Genomic DNA, 26,294 nt, shown 5'->3' on the forward strand with positions numbered 1-26,294 from the left:
AATTGAAAGCAGGGACTCAAACAGATATTTGTGCACACGATGTTCATAGTGGCATTATTCACAATTGCCAAAGATGGAAGTAATCAAGTATCCATCAACAGATGAATGTATAAATAAAATGTGGCATACTTATACAATGGATTATTACTCAGCTGTAACAAGGAATGAAGTTCTAATATATGCAAAAACAAAAATGAACCCTGATGACGTCATGTTGAGTGAAATAAGCTAGACACAAAAGAACAAACATTGTATTATCTCACTGATATGAAATTTATAGAGTCAGAAACTAGAATATAGGTTACTAGGGGCTAGAATGGGGCTAGGGAATGGGGAATTAATGCTTAAACTATATAGAGTTTCCATTTGAGGTGATGGAAAATTTTGGCAATGGATGGTGGTTATGGTAGCACAACAGTGTGAACAAAATTAATGGCACTGAATTATATGTTTGAAAGTGGTTAAAAGGTGAAATTTTAGGTTGCATATTTGTTACTAGAATAAAAAAATTAAAAAAACAACAACATAGGACTGTACATCACAAACAGTGTATCTTTTTTAATTAAATTCAATTTTATTGAGATATATTCACATACCATAAATCATCCATGGTGTAAAATCAACTGTTCACAGTAGTATCATATAGTTATGCATTCATCACCCCAATCTATCTTTGAATATTTTCCTTACACCAGAAAGAATCAGCATCAGAACAAAAAATAAAAATAAAAAAGAACACCCAAATCACCCCCCCCACCCTATTTTTTCATTTAGGTTTTTTCCCCATTTTTCCACTCATCCATCCATACACTGGATAAAGGGAGTGTGATCCACAAGGTTTTCACAATCACACTGTCACCCCTTGTAATCTACATTGTTACACAATTATCTTCAAGAGTCAAGGCTACTGGGTTGCAGTTTGATAGCTTCAGGTATTTACTTCTAGCTATTCCAATTAAAACCTAAAAAGGATTATCTATATAGTGTGTAAGAATGTCCACCAGAGTGACCTCTCGACTCCATTTGTAATATCTCAGCCACTGAAACTTCATTTCGTTTCATTTCACATCCCCCTTTTGGTCAAGAAGATATTCTCAATCCCATGATGCTGGGTCCAGATTCATTCCCTAGTCATATTCTGCATTGCCAGGGAGATTTACACCCCTGGGAGTCAGGTCCCACGTAGTGGGGAGGGCAGTGAGTTCACCTGCCCAGTTAGCTTAGCTAGAGAGAGGCACTCAGGGGGAGACTGTTAGGCACAACTATATGCAGGTTTAGTCTCTCCTTTGCAGTAACAAGCTTCATAAGGGACAAATCCCAAGATAGAGGATTCAGCATACCAAGCCGTCAGTCCTCAATGTTTTTGAGAACATCAGCAACAATCCAGGTGAGGAAGTCCAACACTTCCACATTTTCCCCCAGCTCCTCAGCGGGACCCTGCATAAATATTTTTATTCTTGGCCCAAATTACTTTGGGGTATGTCGCTATTTCACTCTAACCTATACAAACCTACCACCATCTCACTTCCTATTCAAAGTTCCATGTAGTTGTGGTGTTTGAACAAACTGCCTGTAGAAGTTATATTGTTTAGAAAATACAGATCCTGCACCAAATGAACATCTCTTCCCTTGGTCTCACATGGAAACTGTAGTTTTAACACACAGTTTCAACCTTTACCCTTTGGCCTGATTTGCCCTAGACTTAACCAGATCTGCTTCATTCATATCTCTAACTGAAGTCTGGGCCCTTTTTCAGCATTTTTTTTTTAAACAGTTGCTGTATGCACTAATACTGACATTCATATCTGCCAAGCTCTAGCTCTGAGTTTCAGGTATCACACAGATACCCAGTGTTCTAGAGACCAATCAGGTTATACACAAAGGGATCAGCATCTCAGAGTTTGGAGATAGCCATTATAATTCTGGAGTAGATTTGATTGCTGTAAGAGCTTACAATCTAGGGACCATTACAATAACGTTCCCCTGTTAGGCTGTGCTCTAAGATTCAATTCTGAGTTTACACATTGTAGTTAGTCCATATTGGTGAGGCATTATAGTGTTTGCCTTTGTTTCTGGCATACTTCATTCACTCAAAATGCCATCTGCAGGATCCATTCACCTCGTTGCATGTCTCACAGCTTCACTCCTTCTTGTAGTTGCTCAGTATTCCATTATATGCATACACCACAGTTCACCATTCTGTTCCTCAGTCAACATACCCTTAGGCCACCTCCACCCATTGCAAATCATGAATACTGCCTCCATAAATACCAGTGTGTAAATGTCCATTCATGTCTCTGCTCTCAGATCTTCCAAGTACATACCCCATAATGACATTGCAGGACCTTATGGCCCCCACATACTTAGCTTCTTGTGGAACCACCATACTGACCTCCAGAAAGGCTACATCATTCTGCCTCCTTATCAACAGTTAATAGGTACATCCCTCTTCCATGTTTTCTCCAGCACTTTTACCCTTATCTATATTTTTTTTCCTATAATTTTATAGAGATATATTCACATACCATACATTTATCCACAGAGTACAGTCAGTTGTTCAAGGTTTCAAGGTGATGTACATTTATCACCACAGTAAGCACCTGAACATATTGATTACTACAAAAAAAGTTTTTTTTTAGCAAATATTAAAAAAGATAATAAAAAGAAAAATAAAATGTCCTACAATACAATAGTAAGGACAGAAAACAACACCACTACCAAGAATCCCATATCCCTCCCTTATATCCCCCTCTCATACACATTTAGCTTTGGTATATTGCCTTTGTTACATTTAATGGAAGCATATTACAATGTTACTGTTGACCATAGACTCCAGTTTGCTTTGATTATGTTTTATCCCAAATACCATCCCTTTTTCAACACTCTACATGGTTGACATTCATTTGTTCTCACAAACAGTGTCTCTTAATGTAAACCATGAATTATAGTGTGATGGTTAGGTTCTTGTGTCAGCTTGGCCAGGTGATGGTACCCAGGTGTCTAGTCAAGCAAGCACTGGCTTAAAGGTTACTGCAAGGACATTTGTGGCTGGTTAATAAACCAGAAGACTGGTTTATTAAATCAGCAGTCAATTGGCTGCAGCTGTGACTGATTACTTCAACGAAGGGTGTGTCTTCCACAATGAGAGAATTCAATCTGCTAGATTTAATACAATCAGTTGAAGACTTTTAAGTGAGACAGATAGAGGACCTTCACTTCTTCTTTGGCTAACCAGAGAAGCACTTCTTGACTAATTCATCAAAGTTGCCAGTTCATTCCTGAGGAGTTCTCAAACACGTTCATTGAAGTTGCCTGTTCACTGCCTGAGGAGTTCATCGAACATCTTTATTGGAGTTGCCAGTTTGCTGCCTGCCCTATGGAATTTGGACTCATGCATACCCACAGTTGCATGAGGCACTTTTATAAAATCTTATATTTATAGATATTTCTTGTTGATTCTGTTTCTCTAGAGAACTCTAACTAATACATATAGTTAATAGTACAGTTATAAAAATGTTCTTTTATCAGTTGTGACCAATGCACCATACTGATGCAGGGTATTAAAAATAGGGTGGTATATGGAAACCCTGTATTTTATGCATAATTCTGTAAACTTACAACTTCTCTAATTAAAAAACTTCAAATTAAAAAACTAATGTGCATAATTTCTGAAAACTGCATGTTGGGAAATTAGAGAAAAAGATTAATTCTTATTTCAAATCTGTAGTACGGAAAACTCTCTTTGAGATTGAAAACATATTCAGGTGTTTCTCAATATAAGACTTAGATTTTGGTAAAACATTTGGTTTTCACCCTTTTAAATATTCTAAAATGATGGTGGTTAACATTCCACCATGCTCACTTGTTAGGATCAATGGGAAAGAAAGGGGTGACCCTATAACTAATATAAAAGAAAAAGCACATGTTTTGGTGTGTGCCCAATGGTGAATAACTCTGGCAAAAAGGCTTGAGAAGAATTGCATGATGGTTAAGAACCTGGACTCTGTAGCAAGACAGCATAAGTTCAAATTCTGCCTCTACTACTTCCAACTGAAGGACAACTTACATTGGGGAAAGGAATCTTCTAAACATCTTGCATGATCTCTAAGATGGTATACATGGAAGACATCTATAGCTGCATGCTGATAATGTTACTCTCCAAGTACAGAAGCACTATATGGGTGACCATTATGAGATTAGAAGGCACTCTTGGTTTTTTATTTTTTATTAAAGAAATTGTGGGTTGATAGAATGATCATGCATAAAATACAGGATTCCTATGTACTCCCTTATTATTATTATTTTTTACTTTGCTTCCAGCATATTCCTACCATAACCCCCCTATTATTAACACCTTGCACTGGTGTAGTACATTTGTTATAATTGATGATAACACATTTTAATAATTTTACTATTATCTGTAGTCCATGGTTTAACTTAGGGTTCACTTTGTAGTACAGTTTCACGGATTTTTTTTAAATTTTTCATTCCATTACCATATATTTAACCTAATATTTCAACTTTTACCCACATTCAGATATACATTTCAGTGCTGACAGCTATGTTCATAATGTTGTGCTATCATCACCATAATCCATTACTAAAATATTTCCATGTTATCCACATAGGTACTCTATACATTTTAAGCCTTAACTCCCTATTCCCTGTCCACACTCTGTCCCCTGGTAACCTATTTTCTAGATTCTGACACTATGAGTTTGCTTATTCTAATTATTTCATATCAGTGAGGTCACAAAAAATTTGTCCTTTTGTTTCTGACTTATTTCAATCAACATGATGTCTTGAAGGTTCACCCTTGTTGTCGCATGTATCAGAACTTCATTCCTTGTTACAGCTGAGTAATATTCTATTGTATGTATATACCACATTTTGTTCATCCATTCTTCAGTTGATGGAAACTTGGGTAGTTTCTATCTTTGGGCAATTATGAAAAAATGTTGCTATGAACATTGGTGTGCAAATATCTGTTTGAGTCCCTGCTTTCAACTATTTGGGGTATATACCTAGAAGTGGGATTGCTGGTCATATGGTCATTCTATAGTTAACTTTCTGAGGAACCATCAAATTGTCTTACACAGCAGCTAAACAATTTTACATGGCCACAAGTAACGAACTTTGTTTTTGCTGCCCAGCATCAATCTCCCCTTATTCCAGGAGTAGCAACCCAGCTTTGCTATTGAAGAGAGCCTCTGTACCACCACCACCAATCCATTTGTTCATAGCTTCAAGTGAGTTTGCCATCCACTTCCCAAGATTCAAATATGTGATTTAGCGGAGGCCAATCAAACCACGACATTCCCCTGGACATGAGCCTGTAACCCAATAGAGTCAATGAGATGGAATGAGATTTTTTTTCTGGGTCTTTGTTCCTACTAGATTTATGTCTGGGAGATTGGGAGGCTGGAGCTACTTAAGCATCCTACTACAACAAAACAAGAATCCCTAGAAAAGCTATCGCTATTGAAATCAGAGCCAAAGGATGACTGTAACTAGGTGCTGGTAATATCATTTGAGGTCCTGAATCATGCCATCTCTAAATCTAGCTCTGGACAAAGTATTCAGTTACATGAAACAATAAATCCCTTCCCAAACCCCCAAACCCCCTCCCTTTTTTTTTTTTTTTGCCTAAGTCAGTTTGACTTAGTCTTTAGTCCCTTATAAAACAGAAGAGACCTGCTAGAATGACTAAAAAAATCTTTCTGGCTATACCTTCCCTTTGTTGTTTTCCAAAAATACATTTTTTAATGAAAGTAGTGAGACTACAAAATATGCAGAATATATTGAGTTAGTAATTAGGATGGTTTATGATTATTATTATTGGTGCCATTGCCTGATATTTATTTAATCCTTTCTTTAGGCTTTACTTACATGAGCAAGTGGTGTGTTTTGTTTTGTTTTGTTTTGTTTTGATGGGCTGACTAATGTTCACAGATTATTGGTGTCGGCAGACTTTGAGTTTGAATTCTGCCTGTATGGTCTCAGGCCACTTTTCCTAAGCCCCATGTACCTTATTTCTTCAGTTTTCAAACAGAGATCATGAGAGCATTTAACTGATAGGATTTGGAGGAAGATGAAATGATACAAGTGCATGCAAAGAACTTAGCCCAGTGACTGGCACATTTTAAGCCTTAAATGTTAGCTATATTTTAGCTGAAAGATTGGGATTTAGGTTCTCACTGGCTTTTCAATTCTTTTCTGATTGCTTTTCTATCACTTAAGTCAGAGACAAAATAAGGTTGCTGTATCATCAGGTTAATTTTTTTCCTGGGGAAAGGTAACTTGGTATGGTACAAATTAACAAAGTTAATTAACAAATTAATTTATTAATTAATTAACAAAGTATTTCACTGGATTTCAGATACTCTGGGGCTGAGGCTAATGTTAAATCTTACTGTATGTAGGACTTTCATTAATATAATTGTTTTTATACGTGAGTTTTTATTTTTAACTCTTCACTATTTACTGTCTCTTTACTTTTATTTTTTTTTCTTTTTTTATCTTCATTTTATTGAGATATATTCACATACCATGCAGTCATACACAACAAATCGTACTTTCGATTGTTTACAGTACCATTACATAGTTGTACATTCATCACCTAAATCAATCCCTGACACCTTCATTAGCACACACACAAAAATAACAAGAATAATAATTAGAGTGAAAAAGAGCAATTGAAGTAAAAAAGAACACTGGGTACCTTTGTCTGTTTCTTTCCCCTATTTTTCTACTCATCCATCCATAAACTAGACAAAGTGGAGTGTGGTCTTTACTTTTAATTTGAATTATGTGTATTGATTGAATGACTTTCTGGCGTGGCAAATATAAAGCATGAACAGAAGCATTATCCGTTAACAAAATTAATAATTGAAATTAGCAAAGTCTTAAAAGCTGAAAGCTTTGGGCTGCTTGGTATTCATGTCTGTGTATACACCGTAAAAGTGCCTCTCTTCTCATTTCCTCGCCCTCTAGCGGTAGTTAAAGCAATATCACTTTGTAGTCCTCGCACAGGAAATGCCTGTTCTTACTTCAGTTACCAGAATCCTTTTACAGGAAGTTAGGTGTGGTCTTTGAAGGAGAATTAAAAAAAAAAAAGAAGAAGAAGAAAAAAAAGAAAGAAAAAAAGCAAAAAAGCATGATGGAATTTTAGCTGCTGTCTTCTTGGTGCCAGTTTATCAATCCCAAACTCTGGGTGTAAAAGATTCTGCAGGGGTAATGTTTTAATATTCTTATTATGCTTATTCTCCGTGATGCTCCTCTACCTTTACTGTAGAATCCTTGGGGAATATTCAGGGGGGACCACTTTCGTTTTGAAGCTGCTAGCTGCATGTTTTAGCTTGTCTCTTCTATTAGAGCATCCAGGCATGGCAGTTCCCTCCCCGGAGAGTGTAGGGACCATCTTCCTGCTTATGCCTGTAGCTGGGCATGAGAGGACTCTGGGGATGGGTGAGGAAAATGAGGGATGTTATGGAGACATTGTGATACTGAGAGGACAGTCTGCTAATATGAACTCATTGCAGCCCTGCTGATGTCTAAAAGGTCCTGGTCTAATTCAATAGAAAATGTTATAGAAATGGTACAGTAGCTTATGTTTTTTAGATTTCCGTCTGTTTTCTCTGGCATCTGCTGCAGAGATTAACTGGATATTAATGAATTTTACTCTTAGAAAATGCATTTCATACATTTAAATGGCAGCTCTCATTCTTGTGGTGCAGGGGTTAAAGCAGATTGTTTTTTTTCTTAAGAAGGAAAAAATAGACAAATGATTTTGTACAGATGGCATTCAAGAGTCAAGACTTCGTTGTATTGTTTTAAATAGAATAGAACTCTTGCTGCAGGTTCAGAGATAATATTTGGTATGAGTAGTGTCCTCTGTTAAGTTATATACTTTAGTATAAAAAAATATAAGTAGAATGCCAGTAAAACTCAATTTATGTTATAGCAAAGATCCGTATAATAGGAGTTTTCTTAAAAGGTATAACTATCTTGAACTTTTTTTTTTTTTTTTTTGCAAGTCCAAATTCTGAAATGGATACTCTTAGACTACTATGCTGGATTTTTGTGAAATGGGCACTATTTGAGGAAATGAGCTATCCCTAGGATATTTCTTAGGTACTGCAATTTTGTTAATTTGAGAAGCAATTACACTAGTTAGCAGCAGCTTGCTAAGCCAGGGGGTCTAAGCTACAGGACCTCTGTGACTTCCTGCCCGTTTGGCAGGAGCTGGGTACCTTCCTGTGCAGCTTCCGAGCAATTCCATAAACAATTGGGCAGCCCTTGTTCCTTCCCCCATCCCCTTGCTTTCAAGCAGTATCTACCTATGTTTTCTGTAGCCTAGGATTTCAGAATATCCAGAACTCTTTACCAGGTGTGTTAATTTTGAATAAGCACTTAAAAGGTGGTAAAGTGGGCCAATGGGAACGGAAAAAAATGGAGAATTATGTGCAAGATTCTTGCACAGCCCATGTTCCACAATTTCGTGTGATTTTTTCATCTCTTATTTTAGATGATCTGATGTTTTTTTCAGAAAGGATGCTGAAAAAGATGGCTGCCAAAATATTCACACAAGTGAAACAGCAAGCACAAACCAGTGTCCTCCATTTCTGAGCACTGAATTGGATATTTTACCTCAAGTAGCATGATCATTTAAAATATTTGGGGTGTGGGAGATTAGATCACCTAACAGACACCTACTGAATGTGGAAGATAGATCTCTGTGAAAACAAATGAATGAGTGCAGAATTCTCTGAATGCCAAATATAACTTCCTTGTAGAAATATTGTAGATATCTTGGTTTATGTATTTTATCTCAATCTCATGCAATTACCACAGTCACCTTTTATCCTAATGGCTGTTATTTTTCCCCCTGTTCCTGTAGCACTTTCTTATGCAAGGAGCTAAACAGTGATTAAAGGAGCAGGATGAAAAGATGGCACAGTCAGTGCTGGTACCGCCAGGACCTGACAGCTTCCGCTTCTTCACCAGGGAATCCCTTGCTGCTATTGAACAACGCATTGCAGAAGAGAAAGCTAAGAGACCCAAACAAGAGCGCAAGGATGAAGATGATGAAAATGGCCCCAAGCCAAATAGTGACTTGGAAGCAGGAAAATCCCTTCCATTCATCTACGGAGACATTCCTCCAGAGATGGTGTCAGAGCCCCTGGAGGACCTGGACCCATACTATATCAATAAGAAAGTGAGTTCTGAGTCAAGTTGCCTTTACTTTCCTTACATACTAATTGCTTCAGTGCTAATCCCAGGGTGTCTGGTAAAGAATGCTGGGTCCCCTCCCCTCTAAGGTATCACTGACCATATAATGAGCCCATTTCCCTGCAAGTCTTTCGGAAGCACCCATCTAAACCTCTATTTTCACAATACACAGAGAACTGAGAAGGCATCTTGCAGTGGGGGATTGAGGAAGTACAAAAAGCTATTTGCCTTCTTGAATGCCACTCATATTCTTAAATAGAGTGAAAATTGACCACAATTCTCTTACAAGGTAGGGAAGCAAAAAGTGAAAACCAAGAACTGTTTATGAAAACCTGGCTTTATCTTTCCATGAGCAATATCTAAAGACCTCTTTATGCTTTCTAATTCTATAAAAGATGACTTGATCTTTAGAAAGTTTATGCCTTCATACTAGACATTATCCTTTCTGTGACTCTACAGAAGAAATAATAGCAGGTGTCTTGCAAGTGCCAAAAGAGTTCTAGCAAAGAACACACCTGTAAAACCCTGAAGTCCTCATGAGAAAATTTTTGTTTCCCTGCATAAGTAAAGTCTCGTTTTTGTGTTTTATGTGAATTATAAATGCAGTTGACAGATACTGATACTAAAATTTGATATTAAGAATTCCTTTGGCATTAACCAAATGTTCTTTATTTTCTTCTTTAAATCCTCATCAAATTTAGTAGAATTTATAGTGCTCAAAAAGAAATAACACCATCATCATGTCATATGTTGGTAATTAGTATTTCAGCATATTTTTTATAGGGCAATGATTTCTAAATAATGTTCTCACATTTATCTTACAATGTCCTTTATATATATCTTAAATTCTGTTTTACATGTTGTGTTTTTCTTTTTCAGACATTTATAGTATTGAATAAAGGGAAAGCAATCTCTCGATTCAGTGCCACCTCTGCCCTGTACATTTTAACTCCCTTCAACCCTATTAGAAAATTAGCTATTAAGATTTTGGTACATTCATATCCTTTTTGCAAATTGTCACTTAATGTGATTTTGCTACTTGACTGAATTTTCAAATAGAGCTTTTTTTTTTTTCAAAATATATGTGGCTGGCAGTGTTATGGGCTCTTTCTTCTTACTCAAAAGTTAGCACATTGCATAATAGGGTCATGGGCAAGTGTACTAGTTTTTCTAATCTTCTAAGTATTTCTCTTTTACCTGACTCATTTCTTCTCCCTTTCATTCTTCCTCTAATCTCTAATGAACTGTTTGCTACAGCTAAGCTTTTTCCATTAATTTGACCATTACCAGGTTTCCTTTTACAGGTCTTTAAATTTTATGTTATATAACGGAACAAACTCCATAAGCAAATGTTCTTTGCTGTTTTTCCATTTGGAAAACATAAACATAATTTGAATTGTACACTTTTACATATTTTTGTCTTAATTTTACTTCTTTTTGCTCTTCATTTCAGCATTTAAAAGTATTGCTAGGAAATGTTTACAATTGTGACTTTTTAAAAACTAACTTTTCAAATATTTCTTTAAATATTTTTCTCAATAGCATTCCCATTGATTTACCATCCTATTTCTTCCTTTTTCCCTCTTTCCCTTCCCCTTTATCTCTTCTCTCTCCCTTTCTTTCTTTCTCTTTTGCCAGGGTCACAGTTTCTGAACAATTAGTGCTCTCCAAAGGCTTTATGTCTGTCTACCCATAACATCCTCATTTTATTTTTCATTCTCCTTATTTTAAATATCTATTTCCTGGAAACTAGATTTATGACACTTTGTTAGGGAAAGGAATTCAGTTTTACTCCTGGAAGCCAGATAGAGTAATTGAGAATGAAAGGCTTTATTGCAGACCAGAGAGGGTGGTCTGGCGGAGAGCCAGGCTTGGAAAGTCAAGGATGCAAAGGTTTGGAAGACTGAGGCTGTGCCAGGCAGGGCACTTAGAGGAAGAACAGAGAAGTCTTGGGATGAGGACTGATAGGCATCAGGAAGCAGGTGTAAGAAGGGGAAACTGAAATTGAAGCAAAGTGTCAAATAGGGCAACTTTTAACATTCTTTCTCCTGTAGAAAGGGTCATTGCCTGGGATTCCACGACCTTGTCAGCCCAGGACCTGACTTTAAGACTTTTAGCTAACCTCTGACAAGCTAACAAAATGTTTAAATTAGATCAGCTAAGGAAATGGATAAAATAGGGAATTCAGAAGATGGGATAAGTGTGGTCCAGGGAACTCTTCACAGTTCTTAGGACAGGGGGTGCAAAGCATGTCCCAGGCTTGCCTGACATGTGGTAAATGGATTTTTTAGAAATATGGCATTCTGGAATTCACTCCCCTTTCAACTTCCAGTTCATCCCCACCTTCCACCCTGGTTTTGCATAGACATCAACATATTTTCATTTGATATTCATATTTTATGTATTAAGATTTCATAATTTTTTGTAAATTACCTTAAGAGATAGTGTTCTCTTATGTCTGATTTTAAAGTTAGAGAAGTCGGTTGTACAGAGAGAAAAAAACATCTTTAAATGAACAGTAAAGTAGGGATTTACATTTGGGTCTCCTGAATTATAAATTATGATCTATTATTATTTTTATGAGTATTTATAATCTGTGCACTGAATAAATCCTTTCATAAATTATTCATGATATTTTAAAGTAATTATATACCCTTTAGGTATATAATTATGAAATTAGGTATATAATTTATGAAATTACATGGAAAACTCAGGACTTAGCCCAAGAGTCTGTTTGTAGTAGGCACTGGGAGAGTACATATTGAATAAATAAAAGACTAATGAATTGGAAGTTGGAGAATCAGATAAAGAAAAAGTGACAGAGGTAAGATTTACATGGGTCAAAAAAATCTATTTTGTCCTAAATCTGAATGATGAGGTGGAATTATGAAAGCCCTGTATTAAAGAAAGACAGCTTTTTTGTTTGTTTGTTTGTTTTAATAAGAAAACTGAGTTGAATTTCTGTATGGTAGGCACAACAATCCTATAAGGTAAGTAATATTGTTATTCCTACAATGTTATTAAGGAACTTGAGACACAAGGATAGAGTAACTTGGTCAAGTTCAGATGTCTAGTACTTATTGAGTCCAAATTTGAACCCAGGCAGTCTGTCTCTAGAGTCTGCATTCTTTTTCTGTTTGTTTTTAAATAGAGAAGTTGTAGGCTTACAGAAAAATCATTTTATTCTAGTAACATATATATAACCTAAAATTTCCCCTTTTACAAACATTCAAACTTTTCCATTGTCCCAAATGGGAACCTGTACATTTTATGCCTCAACTCCCTATTCCCTAACCCCACCCCATCCCTTGGTAGCCTATATTCTAGATTCTAACTGTTTTTGCCTTAAAACTTTTGTATGGACATCATGTATTTCTTGGAAAATCTCATGAAGGCTATGATTCCCCACTCTAAAAAATCCTGGAATCCCAATTTAAGATGTCTGGAAAAGAGACTTCGAGTGGTAGAGGGCAAAGGCAGTTTTAGAAGTTCTGGTCATAGAATTTAGGCATTGTGGACATAGAAAGCCCAGAGGGCTTTCTTGGAATCCAGATACAACCTGAATGGTAGGAGAGCACTTGGATTCCAGAGGAAAGAACTTAATCTCCATGGGGCAAAGTAAGACAACTGACCTTCAGGGAAGCAAAGTTGAAAGGAGAAGCCAGCCAGATTTGTTAAGGTATGCCAAGCTAGATTATTGACTTTCCTAGAAGCTTACAGGTGGTTTACAGTCAAAAATTTCTTCCATTGTAGAAAAGTAGATTTTTTTGTTTATCTTTAATTGTCTGAATTAGAATATTATATTTTGGATGCCTCATATTGGAGTAGAGTGGTAAGAAAATAAAAGGCAAGTGGTCTAATAGTCTAAGATGGATAAATCCTTCAGCCTCTCAAGTGGCATACTTGATCAGAGATTCTAGTAAATTTATGTATGTCATATTGCACAATTTTCAAATGACTTTCTCAATTATTTTGTCCTTTATTTCTTATAACACAAACCCTGGACTCAAATCCTAATGCTGTAACTTCAAATGCAGTCCCCTTTTCTGCAAGTTAAAAATGTTTGGAGATGGTCATGATTGATTTTGGCACACTGTAGGAGAGATTGTACTTTTATTATCATTAGTCTACAAACTAGGAAATAGCCATCCACAACAAAGAAGTTAGTATTTTAAACCAGGACTGATACCTTTATTTACAACCAAATGCCTGACATTTCTTGGAGTTGTTACCTTCATTAAGAGCTGTTGTATTTCAAAATAGTTTTGTTTCTTGGTTTTGGCAGAAAGAGAAATTATACTTACGCTTGTTATATTTTTGTCAGGGTATATTTTGAAAACTGAAAATGTTTTTTACATGCTTAGTATCTTGTTTTAATAGTTAAATAAAATATGGTTATATTTTCTAGATAGCAAACAAGTTAAAAATAATCCATATTCCTAAAATTTTCTATCAGAGTTTTAAATGTTTCATGTTAGTTTTTATTATTTTAGTTTAATATGCATACTTTCCTCCTTTATTTTACATTCTTCACTAGCTCATTCGTTCATTCACAAATATTTACCAAGTGCCTACTAAGTGGTAGATATTCTTCTTGGCATTGGATGCACCATTGAACAAAACAAAGCCTGCTTTCATGTAGTTACATTCAGATGTGTGTGCCATTTGGGAAGGGAAAGATAATAAACAGGTAAATCATAAGTCAGCAAGTGAATCATGCTAGTAAGAAAAATAAAGCAGTGTAGAAGGAAAGCATGACAAGGTACTGTTTTAGATAGTATGATCAGGGAAGTACTCTCTGTTAAGGTGCTTAAGGTGCCATTTGAGCAAAGAATGGAGGGAAGAGAGGGAGTGAGACATGAAAATCCAAGGGAAAAGTAAGTACAGGGGAAACAGGAAGTATGAAGGCAAAGTACATGGGTAAAAGGGCACTTAGTGTGTTCAAGAATCAGCAAAGAGACAAGGATGTCTGGTGCAAAGTGGGAAAGGCAGAGAGAAGGTCAGTGAGAGTGGATATCAGGGGCTGAAGTTGTAAGTCATGGTAAGGACACACAATTTACTCTGAATGAGAAGCTGGAGATGTTTGAAGTTGTATGGCCTGACTTGCATGTGAAAAGGATTCCTCTGGCTGCTGCTTGGACTGCCTGCCAGGGGAAAGGTGGAGAAAGCAGATGGATTGGGGGCCTCCTGTGATCATGAAGGCAAGAAATGGTGGCAACTTGGACTAGCAGATACAATGAGGGTGGTAAAAATCACCACATTTAAATGTATTTTGCAGAGGAGCTGACAGGATTTGCTGAGAAATTGGATGTTGAGTATGAGGGAATGAGAGGAGTTAAGAATGACTCCAAGTGTTTAGTCTGGTCAAAAAAAAAATGTAGTTGCTGATTATTGAGCTTGGGAAGGTTTCTGGTGGAGCAATTTGGTGGGTAAAATCAAGAGCTTGGTTTTGAATATGCTGTGCTTGAAATGCCTATTAGATATCCAGTAGAGGTGTTGAGGTCTTAGTGGACATACATGTCTGGTATTCAGAAAAGGGTTGGGGCTGGAGATATTACTTTGGAAAATGCCTGTGTATGGAGAGTATTTAAAGTCATAAGGCTTGATTAAGCCACCAAAGACCTGGAACACTCCAAATCACACAACCAACACTGAACTGCCTATCATTCTTAGAGGGTAGGAAAATGAAAAATACAGGCTTTGGTATCAGAAACCCTGGATTCAAACTCCACCTCTGAGATGTACTTATAAGCTACATGAATTTTGAAACTCTCTATTTAGAGATCCCTATTAAATCAAAGGCATAGAAACTTAACTCTAGTTGTCTCTTATTTTGTTTTAAAAGCGAAATCATTTTATTTGTTTTTCTTTTTGGGTGTCTGTCATGCAATGTGGAAAACACCTCTTTTTTAGCATAATGCTTATTAACTGTGACTTACTGAAAAATAATCATTTTTTTATTAATCCATATTAAAATTATACTTTACCATATATAATTAAATTCTACCATTATAAAGAGTGAAATTTTTAAGAGACATAAAACCATGGTTCAGTCCATTATATGAGATAAATATAATTAGGCTAAGTCAATTTCTATCTTACATTTGGCCTATCACATCCCTTTCACAAAAATTGTGGAAATCTACATAGTTGATATGTGAGGAAACAAATTGTATGCTGTATTTTTATACAACATCACCAAATTCATCAAGAATCATTAAAAAGGGGAAGAAATCATTCCATTTAGGAATAAACAAATTGCAAAATCAACATCATTTAACAGTCAGCTGACACTGGGTGAAATGGCAAGAATATCATAGTGAACAATATGGACATGATTTCTGACCTCAAGAGGCAGACAGTCTACAGAAAAGACCATCATTAAATTAATCATAGGAGAAATAGTGTTAGGTACTTTAGATATGTATAATTAGTGGACATGAACAGGTCAGGAGGTGATGTGAATGTCTTTCTACTAGAAACAACTTTTAAACTAAGTACTAAAGAAGAAGTACAAGTTGGCTAGGGTGAGGAAGAAAGCATTAAAGGAAGAAAGAGTGGCATTTGCAAAGGCCTTGATTTGGGAAGGAGAACATTACATTTGAAGGCCTAAAACAAATAGAATGTTATTAGAATGGAGAGAGGGAAAAGAAAAGTAACGAAGATGAAACTGTAGGAGAAAAAAGACACATTTTCTAGAATCCTGAATCTTTGTGAAGACATTTGATGATCATCCTAAGAGTAACTGAGAGTTAAGGGAAAGCCACTGAAAGGATCACATTTACATTTGCAAAGGTCATTCAGGTGCAATGCGTGGAGTAGATTGGAAGAGCCTAATATAAATTCAGAAAGACAGTTTGGAGGAGACTGCAATAATCAAGGTCAGATTTGATAGTCACCTGGGCCATGCAGTGATTACCATGCATGGAGAAAAGTGGACAGAATCCAGAGAAAAGAGGCAAAATTGATAAGATTTGGTGCTAAAGTGAATGTGAAGGTTTAGGAAAAGGAAATTCAAGTTTGCTTCTAAGTTCCCAATGCCATGGACCATTCTCTAAGATACAGAGATCTAAAATGAGCAGTATCTGGGGCAAGGAAAGAGGTTTACAACTCTTTTTGAGTTCAGTTTTAGAATTCAAAATCTTAAATGAGTTCGAAGTGCAAATGAAATAGTAAGTGCAGATGTCTTATTGACAACTGGATATACGTGGAGTGTGGAAGAGAAGTCTAGCCTGGAGAGAAATATTTGAGATTGATAGTATAAGTAAAAATGGTACTTGAAGTTATGTTTGCTGATGAGCTCTAATGGGATTAGTATAGCAGGAGAGGAGAAGGTGGCTTAGGATACAGCCCCATGAAAATGCAACATTTCAAAGGACTCCGAGTAATGCCCATGAGGCAGCAAGAAAACCTGGGGATTGGAAAGCAAAGGGAAGATAATTTAGTAAAGGGATAAGAATCAACCATGCCAAATGAGGCTGAGAAATCAAGTCAAGTAAGAATTCAAAATTATCCTTTTGTTTTTAGTAACATGGACGTTTTTGTTGTCTTTAGAGAGAAAAGCTTCTGTGTGCTGGTAGGCTAAGAATGTGATTGATACACATGGGAGGAAAAGATAAATAGTTCTTCCAAGAAATTTGACTGTGAAATGGAAAAGAAAGATAGGGCTGCAGTTAATTGAAGAGGATAGTGGGTTAGTGGAGAATATCCTTTTTTTCCCCCCAGATAGGAGAACTTAAGTAGGTATTGCTGGAAAGAAGCCAATAGAGTGGAAGACATTAAAGATAAGATAGGGAGGAGATAAGAGATTCCTGAAGGTTTCAGAAAAGGTGGACAGTATCCAGGATATGGGTGGAGAGATTGGACACTTCATGTTTGTAATAGAAAGGAGGAAAGGATAGGTGCCAATGCAGAGAGATTTGTCAATTTAGGACTGGGAAATGGAGAATGGTAGTCTGATTCTGTCTCCTCTCTGGGAAGTAGGGGATGAGGTCATCTGCTTGGGACTGAGAGAAAAGGAAGATGAGAGTTGAAGGTGGTAGAAGAATGAAGAATATTTGAAATCTCTTTGCAGAAAATAGAAGCAGGAAGCAAGTGGAGAAATACAGGACTGTGTTGAGGCTGGTGACTATGCCTTATAATACTACAGAGGACCCTGTAGTATTATAGCGAGTCACTTTTTTTTTTTTTTTTTTTAGTGAGTCACTTTTAACTCTACCTTATATTTTCTTTTTTTTTTAAAAATAAAGTAAAAATATTTGTTGTTCGAGATGGTGTTTTCTGTGTTCGCTAGGTTGTAGTGCCCTCAGGTGGCTGATCCACATCATTCATTTGTGACTGTTTACATGTGGATGCATTTGAACTAGCTATGAGCAGTAAGCATGGGCTTTATGTCAATGGTAGTAAAAATGAAAAATCAATTATTGCTTTGACTAAAGCTAGTCGCAGGTGCAAATAAACTTCCTTTCTAGGTTAATGCCTCATTGAGTGCTCACTGTCCTGCTGTGCCACATGTGAAATTGTGTTGTCAATGTGTTATGTGAAAATAATGTGATTTATGATAAAAACAGAGTGAGAAGGGTATGAATATCATTTATTCCCTCTCCAGGATTTTTATAATTGTGTCTGAATTTACATTGATAAAACTGCTGTTTTACATAATTGTGACTGAATCCTTACTATGCATGCTATTAAATATGAAGGAAAATTATTTCAATTATCTGACTACTGAATATTTTCTTCAAGAGTTTTTGCTGCTGTTGTTGTTCAATACAGTGGAAAATAAAAGGCTTTGGCTATATATAATAAGGCAAAATTGGGAAGAGTGAAAGAAACTAGACACATTGTAAGTAGTGTTCTCTATGATTCAGAAAGTAAGGAAAGCAATTTCTTGAGCATCTATTATATACCAGACAGGTTAAGTTGTAGGAGCTTTAACATATTTTATATAATTTGATCCTCACAGCAATCCTGTGAAATGGTTTTCTTTTTTCTCACTTTCATAGCCAACTCAACTGAGGCTCAGGGAACTTAGTAAATAATTTGGCCAGTTACTAACCCAAGAAATGCCAGCACTAACACCAGCCATCTTTTCTTACAGTTCAGAATTTTTGAGCAATTGCAATAAATTATACACTCTACTTAGAAAGGAACTTTTATAAGGGAATCTCCCAGGTTGACCCTTAAAATGGAGTTATAATGCACTTGATTAATTATTTAAATTCCACTGATGAATTTACATACATGCTGAGCTTACAGTTCACTTGTTCAGCTGAGTATATCATTAAGAAAACTGGAATTGATAAATTATTCACCAATAAACTGATTCCTTTGCATTTCCTCTTTTTAATGATGAAAAGCACCTAAATAGCCTTAAAATGTTTTATAGTTTGCTTTGAAGACATGGCCTATTAATGAGGTTGTTGAATTACAGAAGTGGAAAAAGAACACAATGATAACAAAAATAAAACCATAAAAGTTCTAAAAATGGTGTTGCATGGGATGTTTGTGGGTGAAAATGAAATTTTCCGTTGAATGTTGTTTCCTTGACAATAGTCTTCTACTCTATTCAATGTGCTCATCATGTGTACTATTCTGACCAACTGTGTATTTATGACCATGAGTAACCCTCCAGACTGGACAAAGAATGTGGAGTAAGTAAAAAATAGAAAAATATATTTCAATATTGATATCCCTATATATTTTAATGTCTTGAGATCCCATCAGTTTCTTTTGCAAATCACACTAGCTACTCTAAGCCAAATGTTGATACAAGTTCTTTCAACCACTAATTTACTCTAGAACAAAGCCTGCAGTGGCTCTTTCAGTTGCTTAAATTACTGCACTGGATTGACTACCAATATTTGTAGCCCTTTATCTTTCTTGTTAGCCTTACACTCTTTTGAAGATCATCAGTGATTACTAACATCCACTGATAAAAATTATCCCTAGTTTGTATGATCCATTTCTCATGATTATCACAGGTCCATATTTTATAGTACATATTTTATGAGTATTAATGGTGCACATTTTAGGAAACACAAATACCTCATTTTTAGAGGACTATTTATTTGCTTAAACCAGACTGAAAGCCACAAATTTCAGATAATACCTTTATATAGAATCATATTGTCAAGGCCTTTTAAAGTAATGTGAATAACTCAATATTCATTCGATTAAAGTCAATGAGAATAACTTTCAGAGCTTAATGTTTCTTTTGCCCTAAGCCCTACCTAAGCTAAGACCCATATGGAAGCCTCTCATTTTTGTTTGTCTCCTTTAAAATATGTACATGTAAATTATCTACTACATCTTTAATGCTGGCGTGGCTGTTTTCTCTCAGGTACACATTTACAGGAATTTATACTTTTGAATCACTTATAAAAATACTTGCAAGGGGCTTTTGTTTGGAAGATTTCACATTTCTACGGGATCCATGGAATTGGTTGGATTTCACAGTCATTACTTTTGCGTAAGTATCTTTAACACATTCTACACATGGGAAGAGTAAATCCTTGATGGGAGCCTACACTATATTTCTCCTTGGTGGCTTCCCTTGGCAGTTCAAGCGTTTTTCTTAGTTGCCATGTGAATTTAAACTGTATTTCTTACAATCAAATCATTCTCTTTGGAGAAATTAGAAACTATCACAGTAAATTATGTGGTTATTTAATTTTAAAGTAATGAAATAAAGTTCTCTGAGTAATAGAGCTTATGATTGATGACAATGTCATTTTTCTCTTAATTGGAAAATCTGATGGCAACACTCGTTGAAGTTGAAAAGGTCTTGATGAAAGACCAACATAGACTTAGATTTCCCTAAATTCTGAATAACTCTGATTTAATTCTACAGGTATGTAACAGAATTTGTAAACCTAGGCAATGTTTCAGCTCTTCGAACTTTCAGAGTATTGAGAGCTTTGAAAACTATTTCTGTAATTCCAGGTAAGAAGAAACTGGTATAAGGTGGTAGGCCCCTTATATCTCCAACTGTTTCTTGTGTTCTGTCATTGTGTTTGTGTGTGAACTCCCCTACTACAGATATGTGACAGAGTTTGTGGACCTGGGCAATGTCTCAGCGTTGAGAACATTCAGAGTTCTCCGAGCATTGAAAACAATTTCAGTCATTCCAGGTGAGAGCGAGGTTAAACACCAAGGCTGGCTTTAGCTGTATTGGTGCTAAAATCACAGCTTTTGTGCATAAGCCTTGTTGCTTGTCACATATTGCAAATACATATGTACAAAAAGCAAGAATCAGTACATCAGATTTGGGATGGATTTGATTCTTTGCTTTTTACTACTTGCTTTCTTTAAAACTGTCCTAAATCAGCCTTTGGGTTTAACAAGATTGTGCATGAGGCATTTGCAGTAACAGGCTACATGGTTTGCATTTTATAACATCAAGCTTTCCGCATAGAAGCTAAACTATGAGGCACTCAAACTGATACAAATTTGACCATTTAGGTCTCAAATTGGTAATTTGTTTAACTACAGATAAATAAAAGAGCCAGGGATAGCATGAGTGCTGCATGGGGCTCAGTTTTCAGATGTCTTCCTTCTCTAACCCATACTTGAGTTTGCAGAATTCACAAACGTACAACCTCATAATTCAGTGACTTTAAGATTTTTTACTATGCTTTTCATATAGACTTTCCTAAAATCAATAAGGGGTTAAGGCATAAGACATCTGCAAATAAAAGCAAAATATTTATACAGGGTTGATGTTTAAGCATGAGTAACAAAATCATTTCTTTTGCTATAAGGAGTGTTTGGAAATACACATTTTGTTCATTTCCATTCACAGTTTTCTAATGAACATACAAATTCTGCTCTTCATTCATTTTCACCAGCTAGCAGGCTTTTCATGAAAATGTTATTCAATCACAAACATTACACTAATATTGTTGGCATCCTGCATGACATCTTTATTTTCCAGGACAAGCTTATGATGTTTTTGCCCATAAACTAGCTGTCAGTGAGTATATTTAAATTCCTCTCTCTGACTTTATCTCTAGGCCTGAAGACCATCGTGGGGGCCCTGATCCAGTCGGTGAAGAAGCTCTCTGACGTCATGATCCTGACTGTGTTCTGCCTGAGCGTGTTTGCGCTGATTGGGCTGCAGCTCTTCATGGGCAACCTGAGGAATAAATGTTTGCAATGGCCTCCAGATAATTCTTCCTTTGAACTAAACATCACTTCCTTCTTTAATAACTCATTGGATGTGAACGGTACCGCTTTCAATAGGACAGTGAGCATGTTTAACTGGGATGAATATATTGAAGATAAAAGTAAGATACATTCTTTTAACCATTCAGTTGTTCAGTCTTTTAGATATTTAAAAAATGTATGTGTGTGTATCAGAAATTTTTATCTTAACTTTGGTTTGAACCAAATGACTTAGACCAATTTAAGATGACTTAATACATGTAATAGGTAAATCAAATGATACCCTGCTCTTTTTTCCTTATCTGTCAATCAATATGATAAAAGTTACCGTGTGAAAATGTGTGATCTTTTCGTAAACCAGTGTTGAAAGCAATATCATATTATGCAATAAAAAAAAAAAAATGTTTGTTAGGAAAGGACCAAGAGTTTCTAGTTATCTTAATAAATAAATCAGTAGTTTGAACTATTCTATGTATTATGCTGAAATGTATTTTTAAGAAGACTGGGGGAAAATAATTTGGCTCGTTTGGTTGACTCCATATCCGTATTGAGTGCATATGGTATCTAGAAATAGAGAAACCACTCTCCAAAGTGAAATCTGAATTTGCATATACCACAGAGAGTTAAGCAACCCTGATTCACCATTTACTTACTGATGATGCGAAAGTGTAAACTAAAAAAGCCTGCAACTACAATATTACCATTGTAATTTATCCCATTAGTAATGGTCATTGTATTACAGTGGTTTATCAGTATCATTTGATTTTATTTTACTGATGGGCATCAAAATAAGTTTATGATGCCATATACTTCAGTATACTTCCTTATCATTGAGGCCAACTCCTCTGTCTTACGGATATCTAAGCCCCTCCTTCCTCATTTCAATTAGCTAGCCAGCTTCCACTGGTCTCTTGATTATCACTGCTCCAACTGGGATACTTATTCTAAGGTATCCTTCATGTTCTACATGTTTTTTAGAACCCTATGAAATTATATTACTTCTCACATGATATTATTGGTTTAAGAATTAGCATATTTGCTGGAGATTTATACTGGGGGAATAAGATTCATTGAATAAACTAATAAATAAAACATTCTATTGTGGAGTTTCCTGTTTATTACTATTATAATAACAGCACAGCAATCTTTGCACATAAATCTTTTCTCTATTTCTGAGTGTGTCCTTAAGATGGATTCCTATTAGTAGTATTTTTACGGTGAAAGGGTATGACCAAATTAAGGCCATGGAGAGATTGTGCCAAATTGTTCTGCAGAGAGATGTACCAATTATTTACTCCCTACAGTAGTGGTTGTCTTACTGAACTCGCATTGACATCGACTATGACCATATTTTTAAATCTTTGGATAGAAAGAAAAGTGTATCCTACTATTGTTTTCATTTGTTCCTTAATTATTAATGCAGTAGAATTGTTTAAGATAACTTTATTAGTATCACTGGTATGTTACATATTTCCTATAATGTGAAATATTTTGATATTTTTACCTATTCTTCTATCTGGAAATAGTGGGTTTTGGGAAATTCATGAGTTTTTAAATTAATTTAGTATATTAATATATTAGCATTTGCCTTCCTTGTTTGTTGTTTTTCATTTTATTGTTTGTTTTGATGTGTAAATGTATTTAATTTTTGTTGTCATTTCTTCTATTTTATGTTTAGAAAATGTTTCATAATTTAGAGATAATAAAAATAGTCACCTAGTTTTTCTGTATATAAAACTAGTCACCTATACATGCAACAAATAAAGAGCATGATCTATATTTCCTATAAATCATTTTCATGGGTTCGTATTTTAAAAATCTAAAATTATTTTTTGATGTATGTCCTGAGGTAAAGATCTAATTTTTTTACAAAATAATTGAGCCATATTTCCCTACATAAGATTTAGGGTAATTCTTGAATACAGGCTTTAAGTATTCCAAGAATTCCTAATAAATCATGATAATTGGGGAGGGGATATGTGTGTATTTGTTTATGTGTGTGTTTGTGTATTTTTGTAAATACAAAATGCTATGTGTGAATGTGTATGTATTTTTTCTTAAACAGTCTTTGCAACTTATTTAATTTATATATAAGGTATATACTTAGAAAATATATATTTCAAAAGAAACAAGTTTATCTTGTTCATTTTAAATACAGTAATCAAACAAAAGCCCCAAACAAAACACTTACTTACAGCATCTTACGAAAAGAAGGGACAAACGCCTAAGCCCACTTCCACAGGAAATTAAGTTAAATTGGCAGAAAAAAAAAAAAGGCAGAATCTATTCTGAGTCCAGCAAAGAGTATTTGTAAAGTAATATTTTACTTGTACAGAGACATTTAAAAGTAACAAGTCTTCCTTCTCTCTCACTTTTTGGGCCAAGCAAACAGCCTTAAGTCAAGAGCTCTTTCTTGAAGCATACCAAGCAATTTGAGTTTGTATGTGCAATAAATGCTACTATGAGAATAGTTATTCCCTCTAAAACAAATTTCTTTTTTAAGCAGATTTTTCCAACATTTGATTAATCAAAAATGTTGTGTTTTGAAATTTGTTTAGTATTCAATTATTATTAAAATGAAGTGTCTTTTCATTTAGTCATATATGTATTTTGTCCATTTTGTTATGATTGAAATAAATTTGTAAGCTTTATTACCTAGCTACTATGGCTGGTGTGTTTTGAGGGTTTTTAATGATTCTTTTTACCCCTTGCTCTTTAACTAGGTCATTTTTACTTTTTGGAAGGGCAAAACGATGCTCTGCTTTGTGGCAACAGTTCAGATGCAGGGTAAGTGATGCTTGGTATGGAGTCTCAGTCTGCACTGCTCCATCAGCCTTGAAAACCTGCCACTTCCACCCACCCAGCCCCCGCTCGCTCCTCATTCAAAGTCCTCCATAAATTCTGCTTCACGGCTGACTCCCAGAATAGCTGGGATAAGTGTGGCTTCTCACCTCCTTCACACACTCATATGCAGCAATTATTTTCCCATACTAGGTCACAGCTAATCTTCCAAATAAATTCAATGAAAAATAGAGAAAAAAATAATACATATACAGGAGTTATATGTTAATGGCATTCATAAGCATGTACCCTCTTAAGTGTGATATTTTATATATGCTGATATGGTCCTCATGGGCTCACAATGTAAGATCTCTGGGGATATTGTCATTATCTGAAGCATGGTGAGTGTAGTCTAACAGGTTTTAGCAAAGTGGTTAAATGCATAGACTGGAAAGTCTGACTGAGCAGGTTCAAATTCTGACTCCACCCTACAATATCACTTTCCCTTGCCTCAGTCCTCATTTGATAAATGTGCATAATAATTGGGTTGCTGTAAGGATTAGGTAGATTAATGAATGTATAGCTCCTAGAGCACTCAAAAAGTGAGCTATGGTAACAGACTTTGCATTTGGCTACTATGGTAAAGTTTGTGCTGCCTTTATCTCCATATTCTAGTGATAAGAAAATCCATATAATTTTATTTTCTTATCTGTACTGTGCTAAACGCTTTACATACAGTATCTCATTCAACGCCTGCAAATTTGTGAGTAAGATTCTTTTGTTTGCCCTTTCCTACATGTGAGGTGCCCCAAGATTAACAAAGTTAGGAAACTCGCCCAAGATCATGCAACCCAGAAGTGGCAGACAGAATATTGAGACCATATCTCCTTGACTATTAAAGTCATACTATCTAGTCCTAGTTGTCATGGCCTTTCCCTCCTCTTAACATTCCCTTTGCCCTCCTACTTCACACCTCAGCTCTGCCCCCACACTCACAACACTAATGCATCTATATGTATTCAGAGAAGATGACTTTTCCCTATAGACTTTTTTATTTATTCACGTTCACAAGTCCCAGAACGTATTAATCATTATATCATTGCTTTAATGTTGAGGCATGATAAATATAATAATGACAATTAAAATCAAAGAGGAATCCAATATTAAACTTAATAGATTCTGTTGTATGAATCAGTCTACATAGTGCTGGGTTAAGTGCTACATAAGGTGAAAGAAATATGCTTTCCCTCATGTTCTATAAAATAGACATTAGCACCTATAAAAACAGCAAAGCCAAAAAACAGACTTGCAGTTGCTGAATTCCTCTCTTCCCTCTAACCTAATTACAGCCAGTGTCCAGAAGGATACATCTGTGTGAAGGCTGGTAGAAATCCCAACTATGGCTACACGAGTTTTGACACCTTTAGCTGGGCCTTCTTGTCCTTATTTCGACTCATGACGCAAGACTTCTGGGAAAACCTTTATCAACTGGTGAGGACAGAGGAAATGATTCTTCTAGGAAGCATGACATACTAAGATCAAGAGAATTGCTGTGAAACCCTTTATTACTATAGATAGATTGTGAACTTGTAACACCCTATTTCAAATTTAATAAAAATATCTCTTCAATTTTGCAGACATTACGTGCTGCTGGGAAAACATATATGATATTTTTTGTGCTAGTCATTTTCTTGGGCTCATTCTACCTTATAAATTTAATCCTGGCTGTAGTGGCCATGGCATATGAGGAACAGAATCAAGCCACACTTGAAGAGGCTGAACAGAAAGAAGCTGAATTTCAGCAGATGCTTGAACAGTTAAAAAAGCAACAAGAAGAAGCTCAGGTATAGTTGGCAAGGGTAACACATTTTTGTTTTTGTTTATCTCAATTCTCTGACCTAAATATTGAGGCCAATGGCCTTTAATGTACAAAATCGGTAGCAATTGGCATTTGATAACCCTTCATATACATTTTGTAAGTGCTGCAATCCTTTTAGGTTATTAGATACTAATGCTTTATTTTTATTATATCTGCCAATATTAATGACACCCAAACATGGAGAATTATTATTGCTTTATTGACATTTTTTCTTCCTTTGACCCCTTAAGGAAATTAT

The 26,294-nt window shown here is 35.6% G+C and overlaps 1 protein-coding gene across 6 annotated transcripts in view; it reads left to right on the forward strand.

The window, feature by feature from the left end:
* Positions 1–26,294, forward strand: part of LOC119544096 (sodium channel protein type 2 subunit alpha) — a 169,308-nt gene that overhangs the window by 63,772 nt on the left and 79,242 nt on the right. Inside the window, exons 1-10 of one of the 6 annotated variants that reach the window (XM_037849226.1) lie at positions 7,096–7,233; positions 8,900–9,217; positions 10,111–10,229; positions 18,795–18,884; positions 19,574–19,702; positions 20,084–20,175; positions 21,246–21,518; positions 24,120–24,183; positions 25,527–25,668; positions 25,815–26,021. In XM_037849226.1, the coding sequence (XP_037705154.1) occupies positions 8,951–9,217; positions 10,111–10,229; positions 18,795–18,884; positions 19,574–19,702; positions 20,084–20,175; positions 21,246–21,518; positions 24,120–24,183; positions 25,527–25,668; positions 25,815–26,021 (1,383 nt within the window). In that variant the 5' untranslated portion in view covers positions 7,096–7,233; positions 8,900–8,950. Of the gene's footprint in view, positions 1–7,095; positions 7,234–8,899; positions 9,218–10,110; positions 10,230–18,794; positions 18,885–19,573; positions 19,703–20,083; positions 20,176–20,271; positions 20,364–21,245; positions 21,519–24,119; positions 24,184–25,526; positions 25,669–25,814; positions 26,022–26,294 lie in introns of those variants that run through there. The other 5 variants (XM_037849224.1, XM_037849225.1, XM_037849227.1 and 2 more) reach the window with 5 other exon arrangements.

This window comes from Choloepus didactylus, chromosome 9 (assembly GCF_015220235.1).
Source record: "Choloepus didactylus isolate mChoDid1 chromosome 9, mChoDid1.pri, whole genome shotgun sequence".
NCBI lineage: Eukaryota > Metazoa > Chordata > Mammalia > Pilosa > Megalonychidae > Choloepus > Choloepus didactylus.